Raw genomic sequence first — 23,723 nt, forward strand, 5'->3', positions numbered from 1 at the left:
TGCCTGTAATCCCAGCTACACATGAGGTTGAGGCAGGAGAACTGCTTGAACCCCGGAGGCGGAGGTTGCAGTGAGGCGAGCCATTGCAGTCCAGCCTGGGCAACAGAGTGAAACTCCATCTCGAAACAAAAAAGAGGAGTGTTCTTGGACCCCCTCTATTTCTGGTCTCACTTTGCTGTTGGTGGGTAACCCCCAGGTGAGCTCTCAGGTGAGCTAAGTTGACACAGATGTGACAAAAGTCAGACAGAACTGGGTTCAAACTCCACTTCTTCTACTTGTTGTGTGACTTTGAGCCAATTACTCCACCATTCTGAACTTTAGGATCTCACTCTATAAGATGGGGAGACCAAGAGGGACCATGTTTATGTAAGCGGCGCCCCCTAGAGTTGTGTGACGAGGTGGCCAGGCCCTGGCACAGTTCTTTGGAGCTTGGGCTCTGTCTGGATTTGATCCTGGCTCTGCCACTTCTAAGCTGTGGGATCCCAAGGCAGGCTCCACACCTCTCCATGCCTTTGCACCTGCAGCTGTCTTAACGGGGAGAACGACAGTTCCTCCCTCACACGGTTGCAGGGCCGGTGCTTGACTTACCAATTGGCGCTCGATGCAGAGCTAGCAATACCCGGTGCAGAAGTTCAGGGCTTTCCCCATGGCGGTGGGCGGTGCCGAGCAGCTGGCCAAGAGGTCCCCTTGATTGTGACTACTTCTTCCTGTCTTCCTGCTCTCTCCAGGCCAAACAGTCCTTAGCTACGCTGACCAAGGATGTCCCCAAGCGGCATTCCCTCGCCATGCCGGGCGAGACGGTGCTCAACGGCAACCAGGAGTGGGTGGTGCAGGCGGACCTCCCGCTGACTGCAGCCATCCGGCAGAGTCAACAGACTCTCTACCACTCACACCCCCCTCACCCGGCGGACCGGCAAGGTGAGTCCTGCCCTGGCCTGGCCCCACCACGATTTCGAGGGGCTTCACAGGAGGCCATCCGACCCAGCGGGAGAGGCAGCTTCTTTGTTCACACTACAGCAGCTTAGGGGGTGTGGGGCAGAGACCTTGGGCTCGTGTCAGTGAAAAATCTAAGAGATGGACAGCAGGCGTAGCTGGATCCAGAGGTTCAAACACTATTTGGGTCCCTCTGACCATGTCTGTCCATCTCTTAGCTCTGCCCACCTCCTTTTGGCCTCATCTTTAGGCTGTCTCTTTCTGTAAGAAAGTAAAATAGTCCCCTGCAGTTCCAGATGTTTAAGACCCTCACAGCTCAAGACTTAAGGAAGAAAAACTATCTCTTCCCCCTGTGTCCATAGCAAATCCTAAAGAAGGACTCTGATTGGCCACGTCAGAGTCACATGGGCATCCTTTGGCAGGAGAGGCAGTAGAACTGCTTGATTGACAGCTCTGGCCAATCGCAGGGCATCCAGGAGGGGCTGATGTCAATGTCACAGGTGTTTGCTCCAGGCACTCGGCAGGAAAGTCTGGCCTCTGGGCAGCATCTGTACCCACTGCCCATGGAACAGGCTCCAAACTCCTCGCTGTCCTGTTGCACGTCTGCAGGCCACCTTGCTCTGTTCTCTGTCCCTTCTGCAAGTAGGTGCCCTTACGTGATAGATGCAAGTTGTGATAGACGCAAGTTTGGTCATCCTCATCTACCTCTGCAGGGCCTCTCCTCAACGGAGCTGGCTGTGGTCTGGGAAAGCCTGGACAGGCTGACGGATCTGCCCTCTGGGTCCTTCCTCCTCCACAGTATCTGCCGCACATACAACCATCTCCATGCATTTTATCAGACACCCCCTCCTCCAGGAAGCCTTCCGTGCTCTCTCCCCTGTGTCCTCTATGCTCCTGTAAAGTTGGGGGTTCACCTGCATCAGAGCACCTCTTACCCTACCTCAGGTTTGCTGTCGATGCATTTGTCACATGACTGCTCCCATCTGTCCAGTGCCTGGCACTGTGGTAGGCACATCATACATGCCGCTACTCTCTGGGATTGATACCACTGGCATTCACCCCCGTGTTACACATAACAAACCTGGCTCAGAGGGGCCAGGCAGGATGCTCAAGGTCACACAGCCTGTAGGCTAAACTCACCCAGATTGGAATTTACTCCAAAGCCAGGGCTCCTTCAGCCACCAATCTTCTATATTAGAGCATACGGCCATTGGCGGCAAGGACTATCTTTTGCAGGAATGCTACCCTACCTGCTGGCATGCCGCCTGCACATAGTAGGTGCTTAGCCAGTCTTGTCAAACAAAAGATGCTTTCTCCATCCAGTGCCAATGCCCGCAGACAGGAGAGCAACCTGCTGGGGACTTGGAAGGGCTTCTGAGCTGTGGCTTCTGGTCTGGACCTTTCATTCAGCCACTATTTATTGAGTACCTACTATGTGCTAGGCACCATAAGCTCTGGGATTCAACAGGATAAGACACCCTGGGCGCCTGCCCTCACAGAACAGATGTTGTCAGTGTACAGATATGACATGTAAATATACTATTAAATAACAAGCAGGCAGGGTGCGGTGGCTCATGCCTATAATCCCAGCACTTTGGGAGGCCAAGGTGGGCAAATCACGAGGTCAGGAGTTCAAGACCAGCCTGGCCAACATAGTGAAACCCTGTCTTTACTAAAAATACAAAAATTAGCCGGATTTGGTGGCACACGCCCGTAGTCTCAGCTACTTGGGAGGCCGAGGCAGGAGAATTGCTCGAACCCAGGAGGCAGAGGTTGTGGTGAGCAAAGATCGCGCCACTGCACTCCAGCCTGGGCAACAGAGCAGGACTCTGTCTCAAAAATAAATAAATAAATAAATAACAAGCAGAACAATGACAGATTGTAATTAGCACAAGGAGAGAAATCAACAGAAAACAGGCACTTTTTTGGGGGGATGGAGAGATGGAGTCTTGCTGTGTTGCCCAGGCTGGTTTCGAAGTCCTGGGCTCATGCAGTCCTCCCTCTTCGGCCTCCCAAAGTGCTGAGATTACAGGCGTGAGCCACCGTGCCCAGCCAAAAACAGTCACTTTGATGAGAAACAACAAGGCAAAGTAGGGAGAGCTGAGTACTGGGGAAGGCCTCCCGGGACAGACTGAGACCTGGAGGATGACGGTGCCCCTGATGGGCAACAGGAATGGCAGAGACCAAGGCAAGGGGATATGACCTGTCTCAGGCAGTCAGAAGGCTGATGTGGCTCGAGCCTTGGCTGTTGGGGTAGGCAGGACCGTGGCACATCAGGCCACCTTGGAGGCCAGGAGGAAGAGAGATGAGATGCTGGTGGCTCATGCTCTGGTGTGTACAGTGGAGTCGACGCGACCCACCAGGAGGCCACGTGGTCTTCCAGGCGAGAGTCAGTGGTGGCAATGCGGTGGGAGAGAAGCAGGCAGGTTTGGGGCAATGTTTTGGAGCTGCTGCTACTGACTGGTTGTGGGATATGGGGGAAAGAGAGAAAGTGGTGGTGGCCTTTAGGTTTCTCATTTGGGAAACCGATTGGGGGCAGTGGTTAGGATTGCACCAGGTCTAGGAATGTCCAGGTGGTGGGAGCATGTGAACAGAGTCACAGAGTACTCAAGTATTAATGCATCACAGTGCTCCTTAGAAATGCATTTATAAACATCAAGCACTTTCCTGTATTGGACTTGGAAACGAGGAGACTTGAACTTGGAATGAGAAGAAGACTTGAAAACTTCCACGTCTTCTCCTCGTTCATGCTGGTGGAGGAGGGTTCATTGGATCCAAAGGCTATGGGAGGTTCTTCCCAGCAGTGGCTCTATGGGAATGTGTGGAGCCGTGGAGTAGGGGGTTGGAGAACCAGGCAAGTCTCTTCCCTTTTCTACACCTCAGTGTTCCCATCTGCAGAACGGGGATGTTGGGTGGAATAACCGCCAAGGCAGCACAGGCGAGGACATTCTCTCCATCCCTCACTCACCAGCTGTCCCTGCTTTCCAGCGGTCAGGGTGAGCCCCTGCCACTCCCGGCAGCCCTCTGTCATCTCCGACGCATCTGCCGCCGAAGGCGACCGGTCATCCACACCTAGCGACATCAACTCCCCTCGACACCGGACGCACTCCCTCTGCAACGTAAGGCCAGCAGCAGCGGGGCCTGGGCCCCTGGGCCCTGCCCGGAAACCACAGGGGTGGGGGTGGCGGGGTGAAGCCATACTCGCTGTTTCCTCTCGTCCACCCAGGGAGCACTCTGGCGAATGCATTTCCTGTTCTGTTCTTTCCTTTTGCAAGAAGCGATGGATGTGGGGAGAAAAAGGAATGAGGCCCATTTGCTCCTTGTGTCCGGGAGGGTGAGGAGAATCCAGAGGAAGTGGGCCTGGGTCGGCCGCAGGCGCAGCCTGGAACTCTGCCCCAGTGGGCCCTGTCTGGGACTGTGGGCTTCTCCTCCCACGCATTACCTTCCAGAGCTCAGGGCCTCCCCAGCACAGCCTCATTTCCCTTTAGAGCCAGCTCTCCATCCTGATCCAGGAGTCTTGGCATGAATCGCCTCTGGAGAGGCGTGTGAATATGGTCTAAGTTTGTTTCCTTTGCTTATTTCATCAAACACTTGTGATTGCATGCTGGGCACCAGCTCCCAGGAGGCAGAGGCCCTAGCTGCCTAGCTCTTGATGACTAGTGGGGCAGACAGATGGGCTCTGCAACAGTGAGGGAGTAAATGAAGATGGGTCGAGCTTCTGAGGACAGTCGGAAGCCATGTCCAGGCTCTAACATGAAATATTGAGGTCCGGGTGTGGAGACCACCTTGAATTCGTGTTCTGTCACACAGTTGGTAATGCAGAGGCTCCCCTCTACCATATCCTAAAGACAGAGACATCACAGGGTTAGATCCTGAAATGCACAAGATGGCTTTTCCCAAAACACAGTTAATGCCACTTTATTAACCAGCGAAATAGATAATAAAAAAGAAATGAGGTGAACACATTGGACAAAACCATTAGTTGCCAATGACATGATTCTCTACCTGGAAAACTCAAGAGAATAACTTGAAAAGCTATTAGAACGAATAATAAGCATGTACATAACAGTGCTGCTTGGAAATCAATGTGTAAAAATCAATCACTTTCCTATAGATGAGTCATAATGATGGAACCATTTTTTTCAATCCACAATAACAATGAAAAGTGCTTATAAAAATAGCGAAGACTAAAATTCAGAGAAGCTACCTCAGTCTGCTGAGGTGGGCGGCAGGGATTGCTGACCCGGGGACCTTAGACGGCCTCCTCAGAGTGGGAAAAAGGTCATTTGCTGCCTGGAGCCCTGCTCAAGGCTGGGATTCTCTTTTTTATTGTTTTATTTTATTTATTTGTGTGTGTGTGTGATGGAATTTCACTCTTGTCACCCAGGCTGGAGTTCATTGACGCAGTCTCAGCTCACTGCAGCCTCTACCTCCCAGGTTCAAACAATTGTCCTACCTCAGCCTCCTGAGCAGCCAACATTACAGGTGCCTGCCACCACACCCGGCTAATTTTTGTATTTTTAGTAGAGATGAGATTTCACCATGTTGGCCAGGCTTGTCTTGAACACCTGACCTCAGGCGATCTTGAACACCTGATCTCAGCCTCCCAAAGTGCTGGGATTATAAGCATGAGCCACTGCACCCAGCGGGAGTCTCTATTTTATACTGGTGCTTTAAGGAAGCAGTATGTTCTTCTCTTGTCCCCAGGAGAGAATCCTACTGACAAAGGCTATCTTGACTAACAGAACCAAGGCAAGGAAGCTGGGCCACTAGAGGGGTCTCTGACATCCATTCCCTGATTCTGAAGGACCACTGTGGAATTACATCTAGAACCAGCAGTGTCCCTGCACCATTCTCATCCCAATTGAGAATACCTTCCTCCCATGGCCATATTTTGCCTTCTCATGGTGGGCCCATGGGGACTCTGGCAACAGAAATGCTGCTGGAAAAATCTCATTCTGCAGAAGGAGTTCTCCAAAGGCCTCTTGAATTGCACTTGACCCAGCCCTGGCCTTTTGCCCACCATAGCCTTGGCACATGCCTGCTGCCAGGAAATGGGTGCTTTGATTTGTCTGCATACAGGCGTTTCAGTGAGCAGGCCCCATTCTCTTTACCCATAGATTTGGCAAAGATGTTCCTATCCAGATTGGAACTATTTTAGCTGCCTTCAGAATGGGTTCTGTTTGCAAACCTTGAGACTGAAGACTAAACTACCATTCATTAAATTCCCTCACTTCTTCAACCCCTTTTATCCCCCCATCTCAACAGGTGTGCACAAAGGTAAGCCAGGAAGAGCCCGAAAATAGCTACAGGTAACCCTTTGCCTTGGGCATCTGACCTCCACCAGCAAGAATAGTGCAGCCTGGACTAATGACTGCCTCATCCTCTCACCCTCTGGCCACTCATTTAGAGCAGAAGTAGGGACTCAGCATAGAGAGGTTGGAGAAGGTTGATGGACCTTGGCATTATGCTTGCAATTCCAGAAATAACCACCAGGAGTCAGAAATAACCACCAGGCGTCTCCCTAGTAATGACTGTTTTGATCCAAAGGATCTGTGGGCTCCAGGCAGGACAGACTGATTCTGGGATGTAGTGAAGGCTTTTGTACCCCCGCAGGCTATTAAGGCTTCCCTCCGCACCCACCTAGGGCAGAGCTGGCAACACAATGGAAATATCCTAAATGCCCATCCTAGGGACCTGTCTGAGGCCCCCTAGGAAAAAGGGAAGGAGCTCAGACCTCTTCTGGGACAGCCCAAAGCTCAGGACCAAGTGTGCATTACCCTGGAGCTCCTGCCTGGAAGGAGCACTGTGCCAGGAGGAATCTGACAGTCCCCACTTCGAGTTGTAGCTCTGCATCTAATTAGCTCCATGGTAGTGGACTGTCTGCTGCCTCTGTTGATATCTGTGAATAGGGCTAACGAGTCCTGCCTGCCTCTGCACAAAGAGAGATTCACTGTGTTGGTTGTAGGGGAAGACAGAGGCTACATGGTCTCCTAAGTTTGTTTCTGTCCCAACATTCTTTATTTTGTGCTTTTTCTATAAAACTACATTTCTTTATGAAAAGCACCAAGTCTAACCAAGCTCTAGCTCTAAGTCAGTGGACTGATGGGGACAGGAACTTAGACGCCCTGGAGTGGCTGATTTGTTGGTCAGAAGATGTTGGGGGTTGAGAGGCCAGACCAGGCAGGAGAGGACCCCAGGGCCTCTGGGGAAATTCTAGGCCCCAACAATAAGCCATCTGGGGGTATCTGCTTCAGGAGATGGGGGGTGGGCTCCCGACTTCAGAGGCAGGGTGGTCCCTGAGGGATGGCATCCTTCTACGGAAGGCCCCACACTGCACGGGCCACCTCTGCTCTCCTGTGTCACATGTCTCTGCTGTTTCATCTTCCTCTTCTCCTCTGGCTACAGGGCGACAGTCCCGGCCCAGTTCAGAAGAACCTGCACAACCCTATTGTACAGGTAGGTGTCCCCTCCCTGGCCACTTGGGCCCTCCCTCCACCCCACCTTGACTGTGACTTCACTTTCTGTTCCCCTGAGCCCACATCCATGCTGCATACCCAAGGTGGAGAGGATTTATGCCACTTCCAGAGTCTCAGGTGGGCTGGGGCCTGAGCCAGGCTCAGCACCTGGGTCCACCTGGCCCTGTGCCCTGCAGGGCTGTGGAGCTACCGAGTGCACACATGTCCTCTGTCCTGATGCCCTAGCCATGGCTTACCCTGGCAGCCAGCTCTATAAAATTCCCATTATTATTGAAAAGCTCATAGCCCAGGCAGTGGGCTCTTTGTGCTCCTAGAAACTTGATTCATTCTTAACATTTTTTATATTCTGTCATCAGAATGAGGAGGGGGCTGCAGGGAGGACAAACAACGTGAATCTGAGGGTCTGCAGGGGTCTCCGAAGTCTTCTTTCTAGTCCTGGGGTCCCCACCTGTGGGTCTGCACAGCACCCATCTGCATCGGAGACCACCAGGGAAGTGGTTCAAATGCAGATTCCTGGGCCATTTGCCCTAGAGATTCTGATCCACCAGGTACAGGGTGGGGCCTGGAATTCAGGAAATCCCTAAGTATTGGGGGAACCATGAGTCTAGTCTAAGCCCCGCCCCAGTTATGCATGATGCCACCATATGTCTTTGTGTGAAGCACTTGGCGGTTTGCAAAACTCGCCTGCAGATACCACCCAGATGCCTGTAGTGTCCCTAACAGAAGGGCAGAGTAGACCTTACCATCACCACCACCACCATCATCTAATATTCTTTTCCCACGTCACAGACAAGAAAGCGCCTCAGAGCAGCTGGGGTGCTTTCCAGGGTTCCACAGGTAGAGTCATGATCGGAACTGGAACCCGCAGTGGCCATACTGTCCAGGGCAAGTGCCTAGCCCTTGTCCTCGGCTGACACAGGCTCCAGACTCCTCCACATTTTCCGGACTCTCCCAGGCCCCCTTGCCCATGTCACTGTGTGCTTAGTGCCCTGACACGGCAGACAGGGCCTGTGGCTGCCTTTCCTCCCTATGGCCTCGCATCGTGGACGTGACCACGGTCAGTGGCCGAGTGCACGGACATCCTCCTATAAGCCCTCAAGAAGCACCTGAAAGTTGTGGGCAAATGGAATTTAAACAATATAATTTAAACAATGTTATTATAGTACAAATGACCACAGCTGCTCACATAGACTGAATGCCTGTGGTACACCAGACACCGTCCTTGGAGTCTTTTTCTTTTTTCTTTTTTTTGAGACGGAGTCTCACTCTGTCGCCCAGGCTGCAGTGCAGTGGCACGATCCTGGCTCACCACAGCCTCCGTCTCCTGGGTTCAAGTGATTCTCCTGCCTCAGCCTCTCGAGTAGCTGGGATTACAGGTGCCTATCACCACGCCTGGCTAATTTTGTATTTTTAGTAGAGACGGGGTTTCACCATGTTAACCAGGCTGGTCTCGAACTCCCGACCCCAGGTGATCCACCCGCCTCGGCCTCCCAAAGTGCTGGAATTACAAGTGTGAGCCACCATGCCTGGCCTGTTCTCAGGGTCTTTATCCTCTCTTTAGCAACATCCTCGTGGCAATCTTGGAAGGGTCTTACTGTTGTCCCTGAGAGGCTCTGTGACTGACCCATGTTTGCTCAGTGAATGAGGGGCTGGCCTTGGCATTCCAGCCCTGGAGGTGGCTTAACCATCCCAGCCCGTCCCTGACCCCACTGGTTTAAAACTCAGAGAGGCCTTCCCCGCCCCGGATCCCATCCACTGCAGTCTGCACCCCAGCTAAGCTCGCCTTTCTCCTTCTCCCCCACCCTCTGCCACGTGGCTCCTGACTCCTCAGTCACTAGAGGATCTTGAAGACCAAAAACGGAAAAAGAAGAAAGAGAAGATGGGATTCGGCTCCATCTCCCGCGTCTTCGCCAGAGGGAAGCAGCGGAAGTCCCTCGACCCCGGCCTCTTTGATGGTACCGCCCCTGATTATTACATAGAGGAGGACGCGGACTGGTGATACGCGCTCCCCTGCGCCTGCTGCCCGCAGGCGTGTCTGTGCGTGTGGGCGTGTGTGCAAGCGAGCGTGGGTGCGCATGTGGCCGTGCGTGGGGTGCGTGTGCACGTGTGCGCTGGCACACACGGGTGCTGGGTGTGGCCGAGCGCCTCTAACAAGCGAAAACACGAGTGTGAACCTCTCTCCCCTGCGTCGCCACCTCTGTAATTGATGTACATACCGCAAACCGTGTGTGAACCTGTCAACTCTCTGTCGTCTTTGGAGCGATACCGTTGTGTTGTTAATCTGGTTTATTATTTTTCTTCAATGTTCGATTTTCTTTTTTTTTTTCTTTTTGTTTGGTTCGTCGGTTTGTTTTTGTTTTTGTTTTTCCCCCTTTCTCCTCCCCTCCTCCTTTTTATGAAACTTGAAAACTTGAAGGACTGCTGTGTATTTGTAAATAACAAAACTATTGTGCACTCCGTGCTTGTAAATGTCCCTCGTCCGAACCGCTACTCCTGGAGCCCGTCTGGCAGAGGATGTGGTCTGTTTTTGATGTCCCCCCTCCCGCCCCGCTGGTGTGAACGTGTGGGACCAGACCCTGTCCTGGGGGTGCGTCCAAGTCACTTTAACCACAAAACGCCATCGTCGTCAGGGTAAGGTCCGCTCTCCACAGAGACTCGGGAGCCCGGCCAAGGGGCCTTGTCTTGGCTGGGTTTGTCAGAGGTCAAACGGGCTCTTTTTAACGGCCTACCGGTTTTTAAATTGCGTTGCCGTTTCTTTCTTTATGAAAAAAAAAAAAAGAAAATTGTTTCGTTTAATTTATTTGCACAAATGCTGAAAACTTATTCTATCTAAATTATTACATAAATATTGGAATGTCTATTTTTCCATGGGGTGGGCGGGAGGTGGGTGTCTCTGTTGACTTGTCTGTTCTGTTATCATGCTGCTACCCAACTGTGCAAAGTAGTTTAGGGTGGCCAGAACCCAGGGACCATTGGATTTCAAAGCTTGCTTTTTCTGTTTTCTCTTCTCTCTCCCTGTCTCTCTGTCTCCCCTGTTCTCCTGCCCATGCATGGAAGTGTCCTCCACCTTCTTCCCACCCAGAGCTCCCTCCGGGCCTTTCTCTCTATATTTATTTATCTGACATACAGAACGCGACCTCAGTGAGCAGCGTGCTGACAGTCATGATCCTCTTCTTTGGGTCTGTGTTTTGAGAGAGGTTGAGTTCAGGGCGAGACAGCCTGCCGCACATCCAAGGGTACGACCAGTGGGACCCTGGCCTGAGTCTGTTCCCCGAGGGGCCTCCAGCGGCATCTGTTCCTCCCTGCAGCTGCGTCTTTCTTGTCCTGGGTTTACGATGCAGGTGGGCCAGGCAGGTGTCATTAGGGGAGGCACCCACTTCAAGAGGAGGGCCACAGTGGGGACACAGAGTCCAGCACCTGAGCCCTCCACTCTCCCCATTCTCGTTGGTTCCATCGTCCACACTTAGAACCTCCCAGGATCCCTTGGACTCTGTGCCCCAACTTGTCACGGCAGCCTGAGCCTACCCACCCCAGGAGAGGAGGGCTGGCAGGAACGTCTGCCTATTCCGGGGGTGGCGTTGGCCCCAAAGAGGCTTCACCAGCAAAGGAACTGTGTGCATTTTAATACTGGGGGACGGAGGACGTGTGAGCTGCTCAGCTAGGTCTGCCCAAGGCCTAAGACTCAATTTCCTTTTTCTTTTGCTTCTGCCCATCCTTAACAACTAACAGCTCAACCCACACCTCTAGACAACCGTAGTTGTGCTTTCTGCTAATGGTAACATTTTCAGCTCTTAAAAAGAAGCTAGAGATTTTCAAATGCTAGAGTGTCTCTATCAGAAGGGATGGGACATTGTGTCCAAAGCCTCAAGAACAAACCACACTTTCCTTCTGACCTGGTCCAGAGGTCAGCAAAGAGCAAGCAGGCAGAGGCCCTCATAAGGGCTCTTCTGTCCTCCTTTGGCCAAACTGTTTAACCGAGCCTAGGGGTGAGGGGGAGCGGCCCGAGCTGCCATCTTTCTCCATGGAGAGAGATTTTAGAAAATACTTTTCTCGCCCATGAATTTCATTTTTGGTTGATTTTTATTGTTTTCCCTTTACTTACAAGAAAATAAGATTGCAACCACTCCTGGTAATGATTTAGTAGTTCCTTTTCATTTCAGTTTTTGTAAATTAGGAGATAATTCTAAGAGTTACTAAAGGATGATTTATTTAAGAGAACTACGTCAAATAGCGAATGAGTTATGGGTAACATTAGATGAAAATAACCTTTCCCGTGGGAAAGGCTTCTCGAAGGCATGGATGCAAATATAAAATATTAAAAAAAAATCTAAATAAAGCTTATTTTAAAATATTATCGAATTCTATGTTATTTGATTGCTTCTATTTGGCTCCGGGTGGGAGGCTGTGCCCCTCTGGGAGGCACAGGCTGGCACGACCTGCTCCTTGGACTTCCAGGGCTGGGTTCTGGGAGGGGGGATGGGAGGGGCCGAGGAAAGCTGGCTGGATTCGGGGCCCTTGGGGGGCCGAGCCGGGGTCGCCTCCCAGAAGCATCTCGCCTCTGCTGCCCTGACTGTAATTCGGAGGGCTGCCCTGTGGTCCAAATGCACCACCCCCCACCTGGCACCCTGCATTGTGGAGCTTAGTGGCCCCAGTCAGCTTTCATCTGCTTCCTTCTCCCCCCTGAGCTCCTTCCAGAGGCCCCAGAGGAGCCTGTGCATTGGGGCATGTTACTTCCCGCAGACCTCAGTGGGCCTCTGCACGTCCCATGATCCCACCCTCCCTGGAGGACCGAGAGGAACTTCAGGGAGACAGAGAGGGAGCCACAGGCTTCCTTGATTGAAGCCAGAGTGAGCCAGGCTTTTCCTAGCCCCAAGAGAACCCCCCAGATACAAAACTCAGGCCTCCCCCGGTGAGACTCCACTGTATGTCCCAAGAAGAGGATACCCAGGTTACCCCAAAGCCTGACATAATCAGTACCCTCAACCTCTATCTCCCAACTGAAAAAAAAGTTCTCCCCAGCAATAAGACTGATGGAGGACTGGCTTTTAAGTCCCCTCCCACCTCTGCAGGAAGAAAGCATAACGCTATGTAATACAGAGAGCGTGCTGAGGTTAAAATGAGCCGCCAGTGAGTGAGGATGCAAGTGGATGTGGTAGGATTGGGAAGGCCGGGAAAGCCCTGGGTGACAAGGAGCTTAGGGCCATCTACCCCAGCAGTTCTCAGCCTGACCACACCTTAGGGGAAAAAAATACTCATGCCAGGCCATATTCCTGGAATCGAAGTGTATTTAAATCTCCTCGGGTGATTCTAAAGGGTTGCCAGGATTAGAATCGCTGAGCTGATCTGAGGAGGGCAAGTGTGGCCACACGCATGCCCCTACTCCCCTCTCCCTGGCCCCATGCAGACATCACAAATCAATTGAAGAGCCCTTCCTGCCTATCCCAAAGTGGCCTCTGATTTCTCACTTTACATAGCCTCAGATAGCCACGGCCAGTCAATCGCAGTTGGCATACAAGAATAAAGCCTTTTTGCCCTCTCAAAATGAACCCCATCTCTCATGCTGGACACATGGCAAAAAACTTTGGCCCAGAGAGGAATAACTTGGCCAGCGTCCTAGCTATTGTGCCTCATCCTGGGACCTTCTCAAGAGCTGGGCCACACCTTATTTGGGTCTTCGTAGCTCCACTCAAAAGCCACCGTACCTCTTTTGTTAAAAGAATTTTCTCCAGGGAGGCTGAGGCAGGAGAATGGTGTGAACCCGGGAGTTGGAGCTTGCAGTGAGCTGAGTTTGCACCACTGCACTCCAACCTGGGTGACAGAGTGAGACTCCATCTCAAAAATAAAGAAAGAAAGAAAGAAAGAAAGAAAGAATCTTCTCCAGGACTTTGCTCCAACTTCAAATGGTACCTATTAGTCAGAAATTGGAGTACGGCTGCCCAGGGCATCCAGGGCCAGCATACCAGCTGCACAGGTTGTGCACTGCATTACTGCAGAAGGTGCCATTCTCCAGGCTACCACGTGAATGGTGTCCTGGTTTTTCAGTACACAACCTGCATGACTGTACTCAGTGGCCCGTCTGTGTGCTCCTCCTACCCACGTTGGCAGGCTAAAACAGCTGTAACCAATAATAACAATAACAATAATAGTATCTAACATTGGTTAGGCATTTACCACAGGCCAGGGTCCATGCTATGCAATTTACACATATTAACTCAGTTAACCCTCCCAACAGCCTGTCACTGATGAGAAAACAGAGGTTGAGTAACTCATCTGAGGTCATGGAGCCAGGAGACTATAGAACTGGGCCTCAAACTATGGAGTTTTGGCTACAGAGTTTGTGCCCTGAACCACTCCACCATCTGAGCAGTGAGGGGCTACCACCAAGCAGCTGGGCCTTCTCCCTGGGGGGCATCTTCAGAGCGTCATCTGGGCCTGGTTTCAAGGCCCCTCGCCCACCAGTAGCCTCTGACACAGCCTTGCACTGCGTCACTTTCATGACTGAGTCTATTCGCATCAGCCTTTTGCCCGCAGGCCCAGAAAGCTCACCCCTAGAGAGGAATCAGCGGGGGAATCAGAGCAGAAACCGGCTGCTGTCCAGCGCCAGCTCTCCCTTCCTCTTCCTGGCCAAGTCAGGAACCGAATCACCTCCATTGGCCCTGCAGTCAAACCCCCGGCTGTACCAGAGCTGCAGATCCTGAGGGGTAGTGCAGCTCCCCACACCCAGGGAGCTCTGTGGCACCCTTCCCCACCACAGCATGAGCCTGCAGTCCAGGAGCCGCCCTGCACCTGTGACACATGTCATACCTGTCACTCAACCTGGGCTCCTGGGGAATCCAGGCAGAGCGAGCCTGAACCGTGGGGGACATCAGTCATTTGACAAAATGATTTTTAAAAAAACCTCTGGGCCAAAAATTAGCCAAGTGTGGTGGCACACGCCTATAGTCCCAGCTACTCCAGAGGATGAGGCTGCAGCATCCCTTGAGCTCGGGATGTCAAGGCTGCAATGAGCCGAGATCGAGCCACTGCATCCCAGCCTGGGTGACAGAGTGAGACCCTGTCTATTATTTATAAATATCTCTGGGCTTTTTCCTCCAAAACTTGCATTTTCACAAAGTGGACTTCCTACACTCCCCAGATGGCTTCTAGGCTTTTTCCAGTTGGACCCCCACTGGGCAGGGCAAAATATGCCCCAGTCCCTGGCCCCATTTTCCAGTGGTTACAGAACCTGGTGGTAATGAAGAATGAATAGGGAACACATATCAGCTTATTCTTTATAAAAGTATATTCATAATTCTGCATTACAAAATAATGCCCAAAACTTAACAAATATCTTAGCAGTTTGTATGTTAGAAGTTATTTAAATATCGGCCGGGCGCGGTGACTCAAGCCTGTAATCCCAGCACTTTGGGAGGCCGAGACGGGCTGATCGCGAGGTCAGGAGATCGAGACCATCCTGGCTAACACAGTGAAACCCCGTCTCTACTAAAAATACAAAAAAAAAAAAAAAAAAAAAAACCACTAGCCAGGCGAGGTGGCGGGCGCCTGTCGTCCCAGCTACTCGGGAGGCTGAGGCAGGAGAATGGTGTAAACCCGGGAGGCGGAGCTTGCAGTGAGCTGAGATCTGGCCACTGCACTCCAGCCTGGGCGACACAGCGAGACTCCGTCTCAAAAAAAAAAAAAAAAAAAAAGGAGTTATTTAAATATCAAGGTCATGGTATTTCACTAAAGAAGTGTCCCCCTGTAGGCAAATTGAGGGTATAAGTCTGGGATGGCAAATAGGATATGGATATTCCTTTTTTTGTTTGTTTTTTTTGAGACAGTCTCACTGTGTCGCCCAGGCTGGAATGCAGTGGCGCAATCTCGGCTCACTGCAACCTTTGTATCCTGGGTTCAAGTGATCCTCCCACCTCAGGCTCTCTAGTAGCTGGGACTACAAGCATACATCACCACACCCGGCTACTTTTTGTATTTTTAGTAGAGATGGGGTTTTGCCATGTTGGCCAGGCTGATTTCGAACTCCGGACCTCAGGTGATCCACCCACCTCAGCCTCCCAAAGTGCTGGAATTACAGGCGTGAGCCACCGCACCCAGCCTAGGTATGGATATTTCATACCTGAACCACAGTTGCATGATGTCTCAAAGCCCCATGGCTGGAAAATATGCAAATATGCAGCACGGTACTCTATAGGGCAACAAACTGAATCCATGAGAAAATGATCCCAAGGGGATTGATGCAGGCATAGCAGCAAGGGAAAATCTTGGCCTATTCATCTGGAAAATGGCAGGGCCTCTGATGACCTAGCATGTGCCTTGGAGGGCTTTGTGATGGACGTTGCCAGGCTGTGTACAGAAACCATGCTTCTGAATCACAGTGCCCAGAAAACACTGGCTGGTAGCTTGTTTGCATTTCTGAGTTTTAGGTTTTGAAAATTCCTAATTGCTTTCTTAATGGTTACCAGTAAGTAGCTGTTAATTGCACCAATACAAGAGAATCTGTAAAATTGCGTGCCGTGCTTCCAGAATCCTCAACAGAAGATTTGCCTTTGGGAAGTCATTTGTGCCCCCATCCAGAGGACCCTTGCAGCCCAACAGTGGCTTCCAGGCCATACCTGGATAAGCACTCCCAGTTCTGGCCCCACACCTGATTCTAAGTAAGTTGTTTAACCTATGAGCCTCAGTGTACACATCTATAAAATGGGTGTAATTACCCTCCCCACCTCATAGGTTCAGAAATGAGAACTGAATGTGTTTTTGGAGACTGAAAAGGGCTGGCCCGATGATTACTATTCTCTGTAATTTGTAACTTGAGGATTTAAGTTTAATGGGAGATAGGAAAAAAAAGTGTGAAAAGCAGCTTAACACATCTTGAGCCTGACAGTAACTCAAATCAAAACTTGTCCCTGGGGTAAAATCAGGGCATCAGGCTGTGTGTGTGAAGTTCCTCCAGCTGCCAGGGTCTGTGAGCTCCAGCCCTCAGAGTGCAAATGCAGTTCCAGCACTGCTACAAAAGAGAATCTGGGCTGCTCTGTCTCGGAACAGGGAGGGTTTGAGTTATTTGCCCCTAGAATCCACCAGCTCTGACAGCATTCTCTTTCTGAGGTCTGAATAGAAACACTTAAGACGCTACTGTCAGAACCCAGGGCCAGCCTGGTCTGGAAGTCAGGGCTGCCTCACTTATGCAGTATTTGATTTGTGCAAGCACTGTTCTAAGCTCTTTCCAGATACTCGCTCATATAATCCTTCCAGCAACTCTCCAAAATACATGTCATCCCCAGCATACAGATGAACAAACCGAGGCACAGAGAGGTGAAGTTCTTGCCTGGAGTCACACACCTAGGGAACTGGGATTCACCTCTAGCAGTCTGGTTCCAGAGTCCCTGTTCTCGGTAACTTTGCTGTGGAGTCTCAGGTCACCCACTGGCCCCAAGCCCCCTCCCAGGATCCACTGAGCAAGAGAAAGCTTCAGAGAACATCAGAATGAAAGCCTCATTGGTAGGATGAGGCCGAGCCCTGAGTAGGCCAGCTTTTTAGGGTTCAGCCCCTTAATCCAGAAGAGGAAGAGACTGACAAAATACAGGGTTTGCAAACTGTGTTCCATGGAACCCCAAAGGGGTTCCTCAGCAGTCCCTCAAGGGGTTGCCACAGCTCAGGAAAGAATCAGCAGGCAGGGCTCTAGCCCATCCTCAGTCAGTGGCTCTGCACTTACCTGTTACACACCGGACTTCAGTGTACGAGTGGTAGAGTGAGTGAGAAGGAAAGACGAAGAGAGGAGGTTTGAGAACCACAAGGAAATCAGTGGTTGTCAAACCTGACCTAGCCTTGGGTTTTAAAGATATCGTTCCCAGGCCCCATCCTGTAGCTACCGAACCAGAAGGTCTGAGGCCGAGGCCCTGTGAGCTGTGTGCGTATTGAACAAGCTCCCTGGTGTGGGCAGTCGCAGGAGGTAACATAGGGCAGAGACTGAGGGTGGCAGCATGGTGCCCATGTGTTGGAGTGCAGACTCACCGGGGCCATCACAAGGTAGGTTGAGGTCACCTTCCCGGGGCAACCCCAGGGTCCCCCCAGTAAGGGAGGAACCTTACCCAAGCCAGCTGCCCCAGGCAACCTGCTGCTTGGGGCCTTGCTAGGCCCTGCTGAGCAGAGGGGACGGGCATTCTGGAGTATCTGATGCCACAGGCCAGCCTCAGAAGGTTGCAGCAGCACCCACACTGCAGGCACAGCGAGGTTCCCTGAGTCTCTGAGAGATGCACAGCCAGGAAGTGGCAGAAGCAGGAGTCAAACCTGAGTGAGATCTGAGTTCTGAGCCTGAGTCCATCCAACTCCTCCCGACCTGTGGCCGACTGAGACTTCTGCCAAGCATCAGGTGAACCTGCTGTCCTCGGTCTGGGGCCAGTGATGTCCCATGGACACCAGAACCATGAGCCCTGAATTGGAGGCAAGTCGGCCCAAGCTGCTGCACTCTGGAAAGTGGTCAGACGTGGAGCTGCTACAGAGGGGCCTGCAGGCCTCTGCCCACCCCTGCTCTTGGGCTCCTGAGGAGGCCCGGTCTTGTTCACCCAGAAGCCCCACCACCCCCTGGGCCCCTGAGCCCGGCTCTGGACTCCCAGTGTGCAGCTTGGTCAAGGACTCGCTGTGTGACCACAGGCAAGCTGGTCTCCCTCTCTGGGCCTTAGGCTGCCTCTAAACCAGACCAGGACAGTGGTTTTCCACCTGTGGCCTGTGAAACCCGAGAAGTCCCTGGATGTGCCGCAGAAGGCGGTCGGCAAGGGGGAGGCTGCAGCTACCGTGTTGGAGGGTCCCTCCCTGCCATCCGCCTCCCTGCCCTTTAGACCTGAACTCCAGTGTATTCGGCTTGTTGAAATAAGTGTGAATGACGGTTCTGTAGCCTCTCTGCAGCTGAGAGGCAGTATGTGAGAAAAGCAGGGGGCACGTCCTCTCCAAGCTCCTCCAGGGGTCTCTGGGCTGTGATCAGGAAGGGAGGGGAGCACCAGCCTGGTAGAGGAGTCATTCCCCATGGGTGTCCCCCAGCTTCCCTGCTCACTCCTCCTCCCTATCATTGAGGGGCAGTATGAGCCCCTCCTTAACCCTGGTAGAACAGGAAATAGGAAAATGGGGCCCCTGACCCCATTTCTGGAAGTCTGTAAGACAAGGCCAGGGCCATGAATGTCTCCGCCATGAACCACAGCACCACTGCATTGAGCAACGCCTCGCCAGGTCATGGCGATTTACAGTTCACAGGGAGATGGGCGTCAGCATTAAGAGATTACATCCTGGGCAGACTCCCTGGGTTTCAACCTCAGTCCTGACGCTTGTTACCTGGTAACCTTAGGCAAGGGACTTCACCTGCTGTGCCTTCGTTTCTTCATGGGGACAATAGGGGTAAAAAGATACTAGGTCAGAGTGTGGCTGCAGGGATGAAACAGGCCAATATGCATACAAGGCTTAGCACAGGGCGCAATAAACCTTAGCCACCATGATGATGACAGTGACGATGATGATGGCAATGGTGATCTCATTTCGGCCTCTCATCAGCCCTGTGGGGTGGGCAGGACAGGGCCCTTTGTACAGATGAGAAGACTGAGGCCCAGGTAAGTGCAGCAATTTGCCCAAGCTGCAGGGGCCAGCCCAGAATAGGACCAGAGGAAGCAAGAGTGTGGGAGCTGAGAGGGGTGTCAGTGGTCTCTTGTCCACTCCCCTCATATTGCAGATGGGAGGGGGCTTGTCCACGGCCCAGCGGGGCATCAGTGTCTGCACTGGTTCTGGAACCCAGGGCTCCGGACTCCCTGGCCATTGCTTTGAGCTGCCTCCAACCGTAAGACTCAACTAGGGGAAAAAAAAAATCCCTGGATCAGTAAGTTTTGGAAACACTGCATCGTAACTCCACCCCTGATAGATCATTCACTTATTAAGGCTCTGACGAGTTCTGCAATGAAGAAAAATATTTTGCCTTTGCCCATCTAGTGTTTCCCAAACTTACGTGACCGCAGATCCACGCCTTTTACTCTCTTTCGGTGGATCACCGACTGGGAGCTATTGGGACAGACGACTTCTTCAGGCCCTTTAGCTCCACTATTCTGTGCTTCGAGGGTGCTGTCCGTGGTTCTGTGGCGATCTCTAAGCACGCCACCGTTGTTTCGCCATGAGAAGTCTCGGTGGCTCATATGACATCCCTGTGTGCCTCGAGAAGGGAGGTGACAGGCACAAGGCCGGATGTGATCGCAGCCCCTCTAGCTCAGCATCCCCTTTGCTCAGAAAGGACCCGAAGCAATGCACAGCACCCGCATGAGGCAGAGGAGCCCCACGCATTGGCTGGGAAATGCCAGTCCCAGGGTGTTCATTATTTTGCTGCTGTCCTAGGTCCTAGATATAGACAGAGGGGCTGAGTCTGTTGGCACAGGGACCCAGGGGATGGGCATGTCCATGCTGCCAGGGTGTCTGGCGCCACCTGTCCTCCAGAGTGCCTTATCGCCCTTTGGTGGCTCTGAGCTGCCTAGTCGCTTTCCCTGGGACAGGCCAGAGATGTCAGAGTCACATCCAAATTGGTTCCGTGCTATACTAGGCCAGCTTCCTTCCTTATTAGGAGGCTGATGTCTGTGGGGGTGGTGCGGAGCCTGTGGCCAGGGCATGGGGACCAGGAGGGAAGGAAGCAGCCTCTGACAGCTGTCACTGTGGGCACTGGAGCTGTGGTGGCAAGGAGGAGACTCGAGACAAGCCAAGAGGACCTTGAGGGACTGTCCCCAAATGGAGGGTTAGAGAGAACAGGCCTGGGTCACTGATGGCAACTTGAATGTGTGAGCCAGTTCCAGATTCCTTGCATCTCTTCACGTGTGTGCAAGAAACAGGCTCATCTTAGTGACAGCCTGAGCCCAGCAGAAATGATCAGCCTCCTACAGGGAGGGGCTTGAGGAAAGGCCTGGGCTCCGGAGCTAGATCCTCAGGCTCCATCCCAGCATCGGCACATATCAGCTGTGCGATGCCAAATCCCTTTGAGCCTCAGTTTCCCTTTCTTTGAAATGGAGATAAAACATATTGGCCGTTGCAAAGATAAAATAGTAAACGGAGAGACGCATCCAAGACATCCCAGCTGCTTCTTTCAGGGCTGCGGGGGCTCACGTGACAGAAAATCTCTGCTACAGAACTGGAACCCAGGCTCTGAGTCCGGGCTGTGCCCTCTGCACACAACTAATTGGTTTTTCTTAGCTCCACTTTTCTCCTCTGTAAAATGGGTCCCTGGGAATCTTGAGTCCCCCCTCTCTGGGGAGGATGCAGTGAGCTCATGCTTACTAGTTGTAAAGCACCAGGCAAGCATTAGCCATCACGACTGCACGACCTCGTGGAGCAAGCTGGAATTACTGTCACCACCTGCTGTTTTAGATCAGCACCCACTGCAAACACATATTGGGGTGACAATGACAAGGACCCACCTTGTGGGCTCTCTCAGACGCCAGCACTGGGCTGGACACTTACTTGCCTCATTTCAACTATGCCGCAAACTCAGAGGCCTGTGGGGACCCTGCGGATAGGCAGGTCAGTGATGTGGCCACGTGGGGCCAGCACGTGCCGCAGCTAAAGGAAGCAGCTCTGCTTACTCCAGCGAGGCTGCTCAGAGCAACGCCAGCCCAGTGTTTGCAGAGCTCCGGATCTTCTAGAGAAGCCAAAAATCTCACATAATACACCCTAATTCTTTTATATTTTGACAACTAATTTTTTTTTAAATTTAGGGTCCATTGGGGGAAAATTTCCATGGCCCTAATTTGTCTCAGGGCCCACAGCTCTGTCACCTCCAGTCTAGATTCTCTCTCTGTGGGCACCTCATGCTCTGACCGTCCCTGGTCTTCCCCTGTTTGTGGAGTTCCCCAGGTCAGCCTGGCTGCAGGCGCCCATCTCAATTCACCACCATCCTCCTTCACTGGAGGGCCCTCCTGTCCTCCGCTCCCTGATGGCCAGGCAGCAGGGGTCCATGCTTGTTTCTCAACCGAGAGAAGAGTTCCCAGGGCTTAGAGTGTTTGGGGAGTGGCAGTGGAGAAGGGAAAAGGGGTCTTCACTCAGCACTGCCCTTGGAGGCCTTGAGTCACTGCAGGAATCCTGAGCCCCAACCCCGCTCCCCAAGGGCTACACAGGACCGGGTCAGCTGCTTGCAGCCACGTGACTCAGTTGTTTTATATGGTCGCTACCGGAGTATCTGGGACTCAGAGATGGGGGTTGGGGATTTCACCTTCAGGTGAAGATTTTGATGGGCCTGACAATAGGGTGACTCCATATTATCCCAGAAATCCCGGGAAGCTGTGCAGTTATCAGCATGAAAAGCAGCTGCAAGCCTGCCCAGGGATGCCAACAGGGGCTCAGAATGAGGAATGGGGACAAAGACTGGCTTCATGGGGGCAGGGGAGGTAGCAGGGGGCATGAGGAAAGCTAATATGACTTGCTGACATTTACTAAGTGCCTACTGTGCCAGGCACGTGGTAGGCACTTGATGTACACTCATTAAGTCATTCAGCAAACACTGACTGAATGCTTCCTATATGCCAGGCTTAGAGCTTAGGGCTGAGGATGCAGATGTAGATGATGAGATAAATTATCCTAACATCATCCTCACCAAAGTCACGTGAGGACTCTACTAAAAATACAATAGCTAGGCATGGTGGTGCATGCCTGTAATCACAGCTACTTGGGAGGCTGAGGCAGGAGAATCACTTGAACGTAGGGCAGATGTTGCAGTGAGCCGAGATCGTGCCACTGTACTCCAGCCTGGGCAATCGAGTGAGACTCCATCTCGAAAAAAATGAAAAATAAGGTGATGGAACGAGGTCAAGAATTGGGGTCCAACAGACTGTTGCACGACACCACTTTTCAGGCAGATAAGATTGAAGCTGATTAAACCGTGAGCTGTTAGAATAAAGCTTTGTTCTCTAATTTCCAGAATTCGAGGGCTGGAGAGAGGCAGACAAGGCAGGGAGCAGGGATCACGATTAAAGGTCATCTACAAAGGGAGAGAAGATTCAATCACAAAATGGGAAGAAACCTCCTAGGATCCTTTGCCCCATGCTGTGGGTCTGGCTGAACATATTAACAGATTCTAGAAGGGCATCGGCCTGCAGTGCACACGCTGTTCCTCTCAGCTGCCGCTACGGGACCGCCAGTTAGAACATTTCATGAGGCATGATTGGAAAAGTCAAAACTGGTGCCAGTGTTCCCCTTGCCATTCTCCTATAGGTGTCTAAGTTGTAAGAATCCCCCCACCACGGGCCTCACCAAAGCTGTCTTCGTTTTGAAGGAAATTAAATCAATGCTGCTCATCAACGTGTTAACCGCTGCTCCTAAACTGGCCTTTGTGCAATACATAGTGAAAGCCGCTCACCACGGGCTTAGGAAATTCTCAGGAGGCAGTTGCAAAGCCTTTAGAGGGAGGTCCGAGGTGGGACAGTTTGCATGAATCACGCAAAATAATTCCATAGAAGACAGCACCTCCCATCACCTCACCCTGAGCTAGAGGCTTGGCATCCTGCTCAGTGGTGAGTTCCTGCCCGGTATGCAAATGGGCAAGGATTCACCAGGCAGGGTCTCCCAGCCATCACAATGCCCAGTGTCCATAGGGCCTGCGGAAGAGGCTCAGCTGAGCCAGAAAGAACCTAGGCTGTCTGGAGGTCCAAGGAGGAACTGCTTGCCGGGGAGGGGGCTCATTCAAGCAAAAGAGGCAAAATTGGTGAAAATCTTCTAGGGAGTTAATTAATCCTTTTAATTAATTATTCAAGTAATAACTAGTCGTTAAATTGTGGACACAAGATGAAGGACGTTTTGTCACAGTTCAATCCTGTTGGTTTTTTTTTTTTTTTTAGGGAAACCTAACATAATTTCAGATATTTTCCTAAATAATGTGAAAGTGGGGTTGGGGCACAGCTGATATCCTCAAACCCACAGCCATCCATTGCCCCCAGCTTTGCCTCCAAGGGCTGTACAGATGCACACGTGCCTGGCCTCTGCATGGGTGCGTGGAGAAGGATCGTCTTCTTGCCCTGGCCCCCTGTGTCAAGGTCCGCCCCCTTACTTCTCATGGGGTCCACCTTTCAGGGCTGCCCACTGGCAGAGAAGCCCGCCAGGAAAACATGTCAGGAAAGAGGAGGCAGTGTGGGGATTGCCCAAGGAGCCCAGCAGCTGGGGATAGACGGGCTTCGGCTGCAGTTGTAACTGAGACTATCAGAAGGACTTCCCAAACGTGGGTGCTGCTGCTGCGGTAGAACAGGTTAGCAAGGAAGAAAGAGGAAAGCTTTTGATACATAGATACATAGGTAACAGCATAAAGTCGCTGTCATT

General features: G+C 52.0%; 1 protein-coding gene across 6 annotated transcripts in view; it reads left to right on the plus strand.

Annotated features, from left to right (window-relative positions):
- The window catches only part of KAZN (kazrin, periplakin interacting protein), a 1,237,957-nt gene that overhangs the window by 1,175,544 nt on the left and 38,690 nt on the right, over positions 1-23,723 (plus strand). For 3 of the 6 annotated variants that reach the window (XM_003891151.5, XM_009198506.3, XM_009198461.4), the window contains 4 exons: positions 729-918; positions 3,922-4,052; positions 7,342-7,392; positions 9,244-9,367. In XM_003891151.5, coding sequence (XP_003891200.2) covers positions 729-918; positions 3,922-4,052; positions 7,342-7,392; positions 9,244-9,367 — 496 coding nt within the window. Of the gene's footprint in view, positions 1-728; positions 919-3,921; positions 4,053-7,341; positions 7,393-9,243; positions 11,772-23,723 lie in introns of those variants that run through there. The other 3 variants (XM_009198556.2, XM_031669678.1, XM_031669652.1) reach the window with 2 other exon arrangements.

Source organism: Papio anubis, chromosome 1 (genome assembly GCF_008728515.1).
Source record: "Papio anubis isolate 15944 chromosome 1, Panubis1.0, whole genome shotgun sequence".
NCBI classification, from domain to species: Eukaryota; Metazoa; Chordata; class Mammalia; order Primates; family Cercopithecidae; genus Papio; species Papio anubis.